We start from the raw sequence: 11,520 nt of genomic DNA on the forward strand, positions 1-11,520 counted from the left end.
AAAGTAAATCGGCAGACTATATTATTTGTTACTTCTATTCAAATTTCATTTAAACTGGGAATTAAAAATAAAAGAACAGTTTATTAAACATTTTATTTATTTCTCCCGTCGAGGAGCAAATTGTTCACACACCATTAAAATAATAAAAAGAAAACTTTTGATAATCTCTATTATTTATTTAAATATAAACCGTATTAAAAAAAATCAACCATTAAAATAAATTATTGAACACTAGCAATTTGTTTGCAGATAATAGTTTCGCTAGTTTCCAAGGCGCATTTATAATTGTTTCGTTGTTTATATATAGTCGCCTTTTACTTAGATCTCTTTTTTAACAATGTGTACATATATATGTAAGGCACGCTATAATGGTCACAGCACAAAAAATTGAAGGACATGCAAATTTTGCGGAAATCATGCGCATTTCACTCGATTCAATTAAACAGTTTGAACGTTAAGGCACAGAATAGCTGAAGTACACTCGTAACAGCACCTATATTCATCGAGATCCTACTTTTAGCATGTATATTATTTGTATATTATTTCTTCGACGATTAAAAATTCAATAACGTTAATGAACATTTAAATTATTATTTTTCGCCAATTCATACATTATAAATGTTTAATCGTCGTCGCATAAAATATACTTATTTCGATCAGTTTAGATATTTCGTTTGCATTTTTACTATTAGCTAAAATTATTGAGCATAAAAGTATGATTTTATACTGCATTAGGTTTCTATAAGTACTTGAAGTCTAGTTTTAAGTAACCACTTCGTAAAGTATAAATAATAAGTTAAAATTGTATATTTTCGTTCTAATTTTGTAAAACGATGTACGCAGAAGTAATTCTTATTAACATCCGCCTACTTATGATATAACACATTAAAAATTCTTTCACGATTTTCTTGATACTATGAAGTATGTGTACTTAAATCATGTAGCGTATTTGTGACCATAAAACTCTAGGATTCTAAGTACATTCTTTTAAAACAAAAGGTTTCAATCAAGTACAATACATTTGCAATCTTACACATTCGGCATAAGTACATATCGAATATAACGGTATGTTCGTTAATATATACATATATACAAACAATCTACTATTGATCCTGATCCGATTTTGTGCTATTAAACATTTATCTGTTTCAAAATTATTTATTCGTTTCATTATAAGACGCCCTACCCGCTAATTCGAGCAAGTACCGATCAGGATGATCTATCCAGTCACTAGCACTCAATTTAACAACCCTTTGTTTTTCAGCTTCTTTGACTTGCCACTTTTTAATTTCCAATTGACGTTCCCTAAAATGATTTTTTGTACATGAATTTGAAAATTCATTCAATTTGAATATTATTTGTAGTAGAGCATGTGTTACCTCAACTTAGTATCTCCACAACCCCAAACTTCTAAGTTGGCAATTGGATAAGGTGCACCTGAAATACTGACTGAATGGAATGATTCGTCTATACTGATATATGGTGAACGTGGATTACTTCCGAAACGTAATCCATGAGGATATCCCCTGGTACTAGTGTTCAAATACAGCACTTTGGCTCCCCTTTCAATAACTCTATATTGTGGGAACAATTCAATACCCATTGAATCTTCATCACCCCAGTAAAGATGACTTTCACGCCACTCTACTGCTGAACATATGCAATATGTGGGAGGTAAAGTTTCCTTGTCTGGATTAACAACCCTTATAAACAGTAAGGTAGGACCCCTGTAGCCTAATACATGATGAAGAAAACGATTAGCTCCTGTTCCTTGTTCTGAGCTGTTGTACAACAATGTCCAATGCTTAGGGCATACACTGCCTAATCTTTTAGCTATCAAAGCATGAGGAACATCTTTTGGCGAATCATCTGCCTAAATATATAATTTATTTGTTCTATTATTTAATAATATAAAAAGATGACTTGCAAGGAAATATATCAATTAAAATATACCTGAAGATAACATTGAGGTAATGTACTTGATAATAACCATACATAGCTCACAGGTAATAGAACTCGTGGAAAATCTATAGATTCTGGTTGTTCCAGTATAGGTGTTGGTATTTCCAAATGTGGTTGTGGCTGTTCTTTAGACAACAGAACTTTACCATTTCGATAAGCAGTTGTCAATACGTGAACTACATAATGATGAGGACCTTGTATCATACGTGGACAATTCTGCCAAATCCAGTTGCTTACGTAACTCGCAGACAAAGTGTATTTACCATGAAACTGTAATGTACATTTTATAATATGGGAACATACAAACATAGAAGTATTTTAACAGATCTAAATGTACTGACACATGAAATGACTGCTGAATGGACTATTTGTTCTGCATGTAGACATGAAGGTGTTCCACTACTGTCCATAGCAATTTTGTATGAAATATGTAATAGACCTTTTAACCCTTCTGGAGTAACATTTCCATCTCCTTTTAAGTTTGAATACATTTTTATATAATTTTCTAATATAGTTTGATCATTCATTACTGAAAGGAACTTTTCTGCTTGTTGCTTAAAAGCATTGGCACTCATATGTGAAGTACTGACATTGGCAGCATGATGTAAATAATTGAATAAGTTTTCACCTAACTCAGGATAATTAGGAAAAAGGTACCGTTGAAATACAGATCTTGTAATACCAGTTATGCGCTCCTCATCATGAGTCAGATGGGACAGAGTCTGCAATTGTATATAATATCACTAATGTATAGGATGTAATTGATAATACAATTTGATTGTAAATTATCATAAAAACCCAAATAAAAATTAAAAAATTTTAAGATTCTTCCACATGAAATTTAATTTTTAAGATATTATTCTTTATAAATACATTAATGTTTTTATTGTACCACCAGTTACCTATGTTTAATATTAGAGTTATGAAACAGAACAGTTATATTTCATTCTGATATCAGGTGTTCCAAAAACAACAAATTCTTTCAAATTTCCAAGCCAAGCCAAAAAACGTTCTACATAAATCTCTCTATTCTTGCAACGCAATAACGTTATCTATGAAAAACGTACTGCATTATGACCATGATTACAGGTTATACGAAATCATTACATTTGTCGAAACAATAACGTTTCAGCAACAATTGTAGGAATGAGCCTGTAAATCATTCATAAAGGGCACACAACAGTTCAAATTCATGAAACACAAAGGAACTTTTCGTATTATATGAGCAAAAGTGTCATCGTTAATCCTTTGCAATTTTGTTAATTAGCAATATTCACGTGGAAAACAATGAACGCAACGCATTATTCGACAATTGTAAACCTACGTCTTCATACCTTCGCTAGACTCTCGATCGGAAAAAACTGCATGTGCGAATTACTTTCTAATTCAGTGGCCGAGGAACTTTTGGAAAGGCTATTTGCATTGGTTGTATCGCCGGTGTGCGTGACGGTTTCAGTCTTCTTCGCGGATGTATGTCCAGCACGTGTCATTTGATTACCCATTTCTAAGCCCCGTCTAAATACGTTATAGTACGAGCAAATTCACTGTCTTATCATCTGACCATATCATTGCCCACGACAACAAAACATGCATGCAACCATATGCAACTTCGTCAAAGAAGATCGTCATGAATGATAGGAAGATAAGTGGTGCACTCGCGACACGTTGATCGTCTGAAAGGCGTGAGATGTCACTTTCCTAGGTGTGTTCCATTAATCGATTACTCACGTGTCGCGTTCCAGAACCAAATTCGAAAGCCTACTTCAACTCTGTTTGGTATCACTCTACATGTTACCAAAATGGAGTTACCATTGTCGCATAATTGCACGTAAGCACAGCACATAAGGTAAATTTTAAAAGCGCGAAATATAAATTTTCGGTGCGATGTCACTAATACAAATCGATTGGTATTATTTGTTCTAGCATTAATTTTATACGCCGCTGTCTGTGCCCAATTTATTCGACTAATGATATGTTTAGGTATACAGTTAGGATACACTAGAATTCCATTTATGTGAATCTTTTTGGAAGATAAGCAGTTCGTGTAACAGTATAGATTGTTTATATAAAGGAATCTACTTAACTCTTCCAGCTATCTATGATTTTTTGTTTACTATTGATAGGAGTTTACGTTCACATAAATGGATTTCATTTTCCCTGGAAAGTATTAAGAGCAGTGCTTTCTAGAGGACTTTTCTTGGAACACGAATACTACTTGCAACGATATAATAAAGTCGTAAATTAAACTCTTAAAATTTTCGTTTAAATATGCTGCATTCTATTTTAGAATTTCATGCAATAAATGAATGATAGTGTCTGCCTAACAGTATTTCTTTTACAATGTTCACTTTAATATTTGACCATATTTATAACCTCAGTATATCGTTATTTATACTTATAAGTATAAAACTTGTAAAACTTAATCGTTTTAAATAATTTCAAATTATAGTGAACGCAGTAAGGTCTCAATAGCTGAATACATAAATTGTTAAATTTATCCCAGTAAGTGAACAATCTAAAAATGCATGTCCCGATACATGAATTTCTTCCCAGTAACTAAATATACTTTAAATTAGGTACCTTAGAAATTGAACTTAAAATTACACAAAATTAACGTTAGTATACAAGTAGCAGGACACGGTCAGCTACTGGTACATTTGCCTTTAACAAACTGAAAGCGATGGGTTCAAAGTCGAAACGTTCAAATGCTTGGCGCGCTCGGCCGCCATGTTGCGCTTAGCAAGCGCGCGCATCCATCATCCTCGTTAGCGCGTGAGAAATCGGGGGGTGGGGAGAGTTCTTTTCCAAAAGCGTGCATCGCCTGTCATCGGGAAAAAATTTTGTCGGTGAGATCCCTTTCGCCGTCCCGTATTCGAGAAAACAATATTCTAACAGACGCGTGTGCCTCCGTCGCGTTCTCCAAACGTTCCGTGCCGACTCGTCCCGTGGTTACTCGTGGCGTATGCAGATCGTTCAATTCGTACGTATAGTACCTAAGTGCATGAATACCCGAGAAAGAAAGAAATTAAAAGGGCGAGGTAGGAAGGGAGCAGATCGTTGAGAAAGTTTCACACGCGCAGACATACCACCGTAAGTCACGATAACGCGAGGGAATAGGCAGCTTCGGGGGTAGGTATTCACAGGAACAGGGTGCGCGTTTCCAAATAAGGTGCTCTCAAATGATCCAGCCCAGTCCGTGTCGATAGCGCCACTAGGCGAGTGTTCGCTGAATCACTTATGCAAACGTTAGTCTTCTCGCCGGGCGGGAACGTTGAAATTCCGAAGTGTCGGCTTTCAGAAGTATTCACGTAGTCACGAATGCAGCCTTGCATTTTTATCAGTGGCACGTCAGTGTGTAATGCGCGATCGTGAGTTCTACATCCGTGCATACGCGTGAATAACTACTTCTGCGTGTGCATGTGTATGTGTGTGTGTGTATGTATAGATTATACAAGTATGCAGTATATAGCTTGTAATAGTTCTGAGTTTGAATCAATTTTCTGTTCAGAAATCAAGCTGAAAATGTGAAATTAGTTTTTCTCGCACGGAAGAATCGATTTTAATAATTTGATAATGGCCCGGGTAAATCGACAACAAATATCTGTATCAGTGATTCTCAATTAGAATGTTCACTTTTCGGTATAATATAATGCAATAATAATGCAACGACGTTTGATAATTGAGGCAACGTTGACGATGAATTTCATTAAAAAAGTAAATTCTTAATATTCAAAAATATTAAAACAGTCATCTCAGTCGATATATATTTGTTTGCTTAGTGTTTAACAGTATTTAGTTTGGAGTCACTGAGCTCTTTTAATAATCTTCCAAGTCGATTCTACCGAAACTAAAGATTTTAAGAAAATAATTTGATTTCACATTTCGATGTAATTTCTTAAAGAAAATTAATACACCCTTTTTAAAATCGTAATATTAAAGTTGAAACTATAAAATTATTTTTTTTTATTAATTTTGAGGTGTTGGCAATTGTAAAATATTTACGCTAATATTGCGTGTCACTTAAACAATAACTGCTGAAAATAGTTTTGTCGTCCACAAATAATTATTTCTTCGGTTTAAACGAGAAGCGACCAGTTCCGATACAAACGTGCTCGTAGATTAGATACAGTTAGCGCGAGAGGATAACAGTTAACGTCAATCTGACGACGATAGCAGAACGACTAATCGGGCCGTGGAAATTATTCCGTTATTCGGCTTTCTACCAGCGTCACGATCATCATTTCAAATCAACCGCTCCGCTTTCGATTTTCAAAATTCTTCACCGATGAAGTTTAAAATCGTTTTTCAAACAAGACGAGGGTAAAATAAAGGAGCGACGTATAGGGGGATGATAAACGCGATCGATTGGGTCACTGTCGGTATTTTTTCCTTCATTTTCACGCGGAAAAGTTGCTCCACTTAAATAGAAACAGCTGAAAACAGTGGCTCGCGATTTCTAATGCATTAATGGTATCATGATCATTATGAAGTCGAAATCTCGAGTGCATATGATTGACCTAATTACATTCTGTGCTGATTAAATTTTCGGTCTCTCCTCTTTTCCTTTTGTTTAGAAACTGGAACCGCCTCTCGGTCGGCGCGTGCAGGATGTCAGCGAATTGATGACGCGATCCAAAGGGAGTAATTCTACGTGAAAAAATAGTTTGGACGTGTGAGAGACTTCTGTTTCTGTTTAGGGTTTTTATTTTCAATTAAAAGTGAGTTCGAATATTAAGTATGTTATTATAATAAATCTAGTCGAAGCTGCAAAAAACAAAGTGAATCTTTCGGTAAAAATAAATCAAAATTGCGCAGTGACATGGAAAATTTGTCAAACATGCAAAATATTTAACAAAGAATCGATTTTATTCTTGAAAACAAATTTCTCAGAGATATTTCTTTTCCAGAACGATTCGTTTCATTTATAACCAGGTCACACGTGTCACTGCATTTTATCAATTTTTCATCAGTTGTACACGAATTTAGTATATATTCGTACTATCTTCCTTTAACACGGAGACTTAGTACATACTTTGATTTTTGAATTTAGTTTTTCATGTTGGATTATCCCCCTTCGAGTTCTACCCTTATGCCATGAGTTCCCTGACACCCTGTAAAATATGAAAATTTCCTTCTGAATTATTTCGTAACATTTTTCGTACGATATTTCGAAATTGCCCGGTAATGCAAGCTGAAGAAGGGTATGGTGGATCGCGACGCATGAATCATCGACATATTAAAAGCGGCGGCTGGTTTATTTCGGGTTGGATCCGATCTATTTTTCGATTCGCCAAGTATGGTCTATACTGCAGGATTTTCCAACGATATTCCCGATAATTGGCAGCACTGTAGTGCGCGCGTCCGCGTGCGCTAGAAGACCGGAGGAAGCATTATAAACTCGTAAACCGTAAAAGTCTTTGAGCCAGCGAAAAAATATTCTCAATCGGCTGCGCTCATTTACTACGTTCGGGGTGGGGAATCTATTTATAAAACGGGGATGGTCCACGCGACGCCTACGCCGACGGTGGACACGTAACAATAATTTTTATTAAAAATAATCGTAATATCGTTCGGCAAATTACAAGGTATCATCCGGCTTGTTTAGGTTAATTTCCGATTTACCCTCATTTTTCTCTTTTTTCTGTTTCTCCGTTTCGTCGTCCACCCCCGAAAGTAGGTGCAGATATGTCTTTCCGTGTTGTGCGCAGCAGCAAATTCCGCCACGTGTACGGAACACCCTTGAAGCGTGAACAATGCTACGACAATATAAGGGTGTCCAAGTCCTCATGGGACTCGACTTTCTGTGCTGTGAACCCCAAGTTCCTCGCCATTATCGTAGAATCTGCAGGAGGTGGCGCCTTCATAGTCCTACCACATAATAAAGTAAGTTTCTCACTCTTTGATTGCTTCTGCTTCAAGCAGTTTTGTAAAGCAATAACTCGATACAGTTATTGTAGTAGATACCAAGTGTATTTGTAGTAGAAAATGTTTTGATCCCCATTTCAAATCGTTATAGGTAGGACGAATACCAGCGGATTATCCTTTAGTTGGTGGACACAAAGGTCCAGTGTTAGACATTGCTTGGTGCCCTCATAACGATAATGTTATTGCATCTGGTTCAGAAGATTGTGTTGTTAAAGTATGGCAAATACCTGACGGTGGTATTTCTAGAACATTAACAGAGTCAGTAGTAGATCTTCAGTTGCATCAACGTAGAGTTGGTCTTGTGCTATGGCATCCATCAGCACTAAATGTGTTGCTCACAGCTGGATCAGATAATCTTGTCTTGATTTGGAATGTTGGTACTGGAGAAGCCATAGTGAGAATAGATTGTCATCCAGACATGATTTATTCAGCATGTTGGAATTGGGATGGATCTCGGTTAGTTACTACTTGTAAGGATAAGAAAATTAGGATCTTGGATCCAAGATCAGGAGAAATATTAGAAGAAGCTATTGCTCATGAGGGTAGTAAAGCTACACGTGCAATCTTTCTCAGGTATGTAAATTTTGTTTTAATTACTATTAATAAATGTATAAATGCTTTCACTTTTTTAATTGTATACATCTATGCCTGATGATGAGTGATAACTTACACTGTAATTTGTAGAAACATTTTACAGATGTGGTTCATTTTTGTTCCAATAGTTAATTTTAGTGTAAACATACATATATAAGAAAAGTACTATATCTCTTATTTCACAGGTATGCTTTTTATTTAACCTTTAAAATTTTATACATTTTTTTATTGTATAAAAATTGTTTCAAGTTTTTCTGTTGAAATGTTTCTAGGAATACTAAGCACTTTTATTGTGCAAAACACTATCAATATATTTTTCATATTGAATAATCATCAAACAGTATACATCCGCCTTTTTACACAAGGTTTATCTAAGATAAGACAGAACAGCAAAAATATGATACTTATTTTGATTATTACTTACAGCAATGAAACTAATGATGCCATAAACATTTTAGCAAACTTAGAATGTCTTTTAGTATATTTATGGTTAACGTAAATTATAAGAAGTGTTTATAAAAGTTTTCGTAAAAGATACACTTCTACTTGCACAGTAAGAATAATTTTATTTTTTATTATCACATGGTCTTTCCAATTTGTGTAGCGCGAGATTTGGTATTTTTTAATGGAAAACTGCAAGCTTGAGAATACAACATCAGGAGGATGTCATCTTAATAAATGAAAATATCAAGATGTCCACTGTGTATTATCTACATAAAGATTGCAGTAAGTATCGTATCTCAAGTTATTATTCTTTAAAGTATAACATTTTGTACATGTTGGTAAATAAATATGTGTATAAATACGAAAGGCAGTAAAGTAACTACACTAATATGGGACATATTATAACAATAGAGTGTGATGTTCTGCATTCAGATTATTAATATAATTTTGAATGCTGTTAATATCTGTTTAAAGAAAACAGACTATTCAAGGTATATATTTTATGAAATTCAGTGACCAGCTGGTACACTGATGTTGTTTATTTAAATGCAATTTATAGTAATTTGAAGTGTACAAACAATGGTTTTTCTTACTTATTGTTACACTTGTTTTATGTTATTTTATACATGTGCATTTAATGCGAACATAGAAATTCGTACAATGGCACAATAATTTCTAAATGTTGTAACAAGGTGGATGTTATTCAGTTTTGATGATTAACTTAAAAAAAATGAAGGGATTATATAAACATGCAGTTTTTAGAAATAAGTCGTATCTTTTAGAATATTCTTATATTCTTATTGAAAAATATATGTTTTAAAAAATATTTATATATAACAGAATGACTGTATCCACAAGGTTCCATTTACTATGTTTACAGGGGAGGCTTGATCTTTACGACAGGTTTCAGCAAAATGTCTGAAAGACAGTATTCACTGCGTGCTCCCGATATGTTAGGGGAACCCATAGTCATGGTAGAATTGGATACGAGTAATGGAGTCATGTTTCCCCTGTATGACCCTGACACGAACTTAGTGTATTTATGCGGGAAGGGTGATTCTGTGATTCGATACTTCGAAATTACTCCAGAACCTCCTTTTGTTCACTATATCAATACTTTTCAAACTCCTGATCCTCAACGAGGTATAGGAATGATGCCAAAACGAGGCTGTGATGTTAATAGCTGTGAAATAACTAGATTTTACCGGCTCAACAATTCAGGCTTTTGCCAGGTTATTTCTATGACAGTACCAAGAAAGGTACATTCAAAATTAATTTTCTATAACAATGTCAACATAATAACAATAGCATATACTATTGTAATTATATTAATTGATTTTCAGTCTGAACTTTTCCAAGAAGATTTATATCCAGATACTCCTGGTGACACTGCTGCGATTTCTGCAGAAGAATGGGAAAGCGGAACTGATGCAGACCCTATATTGATATCATTGCGAGATGGTTATCAGCCCTCGGTAGCTAAAAATGAACTAAAAGTCCAGAAAAAGTCAAATATCCTTAGTAAAGGAGCAAAAGTTGCTTCCAATGCAACAAATTCTACGCAATCTGCAGTCATTACTGTATGTTGTAATGTTTGTTTTTCTTTCTCATTTATAAAAGAAGCTGTTAAATTATAATTATGTTCTTTTCAGGAGGATCTGTTGAAAGAATTTACCGAGGAAATAAGAAAATTAAAAGCAGTAATCGTGAAACACGAAGGAAGGATACGGGTGCTTGAATCTGCCGTTGCTCTTCAAATGAAAGAAGAGGAGAGGAAAGAAAAATCGTCTTCGCCTGCTGACAGAGAGGTGCTCGCATCTGACGAGGTGTAATTTTTGATATATATTTTTAGTTCGCAACGAAGAACAATATGACAAAATAACTAATTGTGTAATAAAAAATGATCATATATTTTGATATAACAAAATTTGTGTAAATAGTAGGTTTTAGCTATGCTGTGTGTCTTGATTCTTTGCAACGATTCTTTGCTATTTATTGTACATCCATTTCATCATACATCCTTTGCATTTGTACTATGTTTACATTTCTTTTATTAGATCGTTTATTGACATATGACACACCACCTGTTTAACTAGCATTAAGGATTCTAAGGATGTTGTGTAATGTCTATTACTTGAGACTTTTATGTATATTCAAACTTTCTAAGGATAATCGACGAACGAGTGCCTAATTTGTATAGATATTTCGCTGTAAAATAACGAAACATTATTTTATTCCGGTATAGCGTATCTATATGAATATCTGCAACCTCTATCTTTCGGAGCAGCGCATAATTCGCATAGAAATTATGCGGCATTGAAATCTCTAAATATAAATCGCTATTTTACAAGCACGGTGCAAATAACAAATAATAAGATACCAAGTATTTTTGATTAATCTGTTTTTTGACATTGTTAAAGGAAACCATTTGTTTTGTACAAAAAATGTGAATATAAAATAATACAACCGATCAAACTGATTCGTATAAATTTCCAAATACACGAAACCTAGAATTTCACAAAAACCCTTTCATCGTAACGATCATAGTTTACCGATTTTGAAGAAACAAACATTTTTACTCTTTTTCAGAAGTCG

The 11,520-nt window shown here is 34.4% G+C and overlaps 2 protein-coding genes across 14 annotated transcripts; one reads left to right on the top strand and one right to left on the bottom strand.

Moving 5' to 3' along the window:
- Positions 1–74: 74 nt before the first annotated feature.
- On the bottom strand, positions 75–4,768 carry LOC143181197 (uncharacterized). The gene is made up of 5 exons (XM_076381499.1): positions 3,297–4,768; positions 2,304–2,684; positions 1,954–2,232; positions 1,380–1,873; positions 75–1,305 (listed from the first exon to the last, which is right to left on the bottom strand). Exons 1-5 carry the CDS (start codon positions 3,462–3,464, stop codon positions 1,155–1,157), a joined length of 1,473 nt encoding a protein of 490 aa, XP_076237614.1. The 5' UTR covers positions 3,465–4,768; the 3' UTR covers positions 75–1,154.
- Positions 4,763–11,404, top strand: Coro (protein coronin). Of its 13 annotated transcripts, XM_076381493.1 has the most exons (7): positions 5,930–6,337; positions 6,537–6,680; positions 7,640–7,845; positions 7,979–8,460; positions 9,806–10,184; positions 10,269–10,505; positions 10,578–11,404. In XM_076381493.1, exons 3-7 carry the CDS (start codon positions 7,648–7,650, stop codon positions 10,755–10,757), a joined length of 1,476 nt encoding a protein of 491 aa, XP_076237608.1. In that variant the 5' UTR covers positions 5,930–6,337; positions 6,537–6,680; positions 7,640–7,647; the 3' UTR covers positions 10,758–11,404. The 13 variants fall into 13 exon arrangements, with proteins under 13 accessions (XP_076237609.1, XP_076237611.1, XP_076237603.1 ...); XM_076381494.1 differs by lacking the exons at positions 5,930–6,337; positions 6,537–6,680 and adding an exon at positions 4,763–4,808; XM_076381496.1 differs by lacking the exons at positions 5,930–6,337; positions 6,537–6,680 and adding an exon at positions 4,790–4,808 and having other exon boundaries at positions 7,637–7,845.
- Positions 11,405–11,520: the final 116 nt, after the last annotated feature.

The sequence above is a fragment of the Calliopsis andreniformis genome, chromosome 6 (assembly GCF_051401765.1).
Source record: "Calliopsis andreniformis isolate RMS-2024a chromosome 6, iyCalAndr_principal, whole genome shotgun sequence".
Lineage (NCBI taxonomy): Eukaryota > Metazoa > Arthropoda > Insecta > Hymenoptera > Andrenidae > Calliopsis > Calliopsis andreniformis.

Coding starts and splice junctions, on each gene's coding strand:
- LOC143181197 (XM_076381499.1), bottom strand. CDS start 3,464: ATGGGTAATCAAATGACACGTGCTGGACATACATCCGCGAAGAAGACT. Junction 2,685..3,296: donor CGATCGAGAGTCTAGCGAAG/GTATGAAGACGT, acceptor ATACAATTGCAG/ACTCTGTCCCATCTGACTCA. Junction 1,874..1,953: donor TACCTCAATGTTATCTTCAG/GTATATTTTAAT, acceptor TTATATATTTAG/GCAGATGATTCGCCAAAAGA.
- Coro (XM_076381485.1), top strand. Junction 7,846..7,978: donor TAGTCCTACCACATAATAAA/GTAAGTTTCTCA, acceptor AAATCGTTATAG/GTAGGACGAATACCAGCGGA. Junction 10,185..10,268: donor CTATGACAGTACCAAGAAAG/GTACATTCAAAA, acceptor ATTGATTTTCAG/TCTGAACTTTTCCAAGAAGA.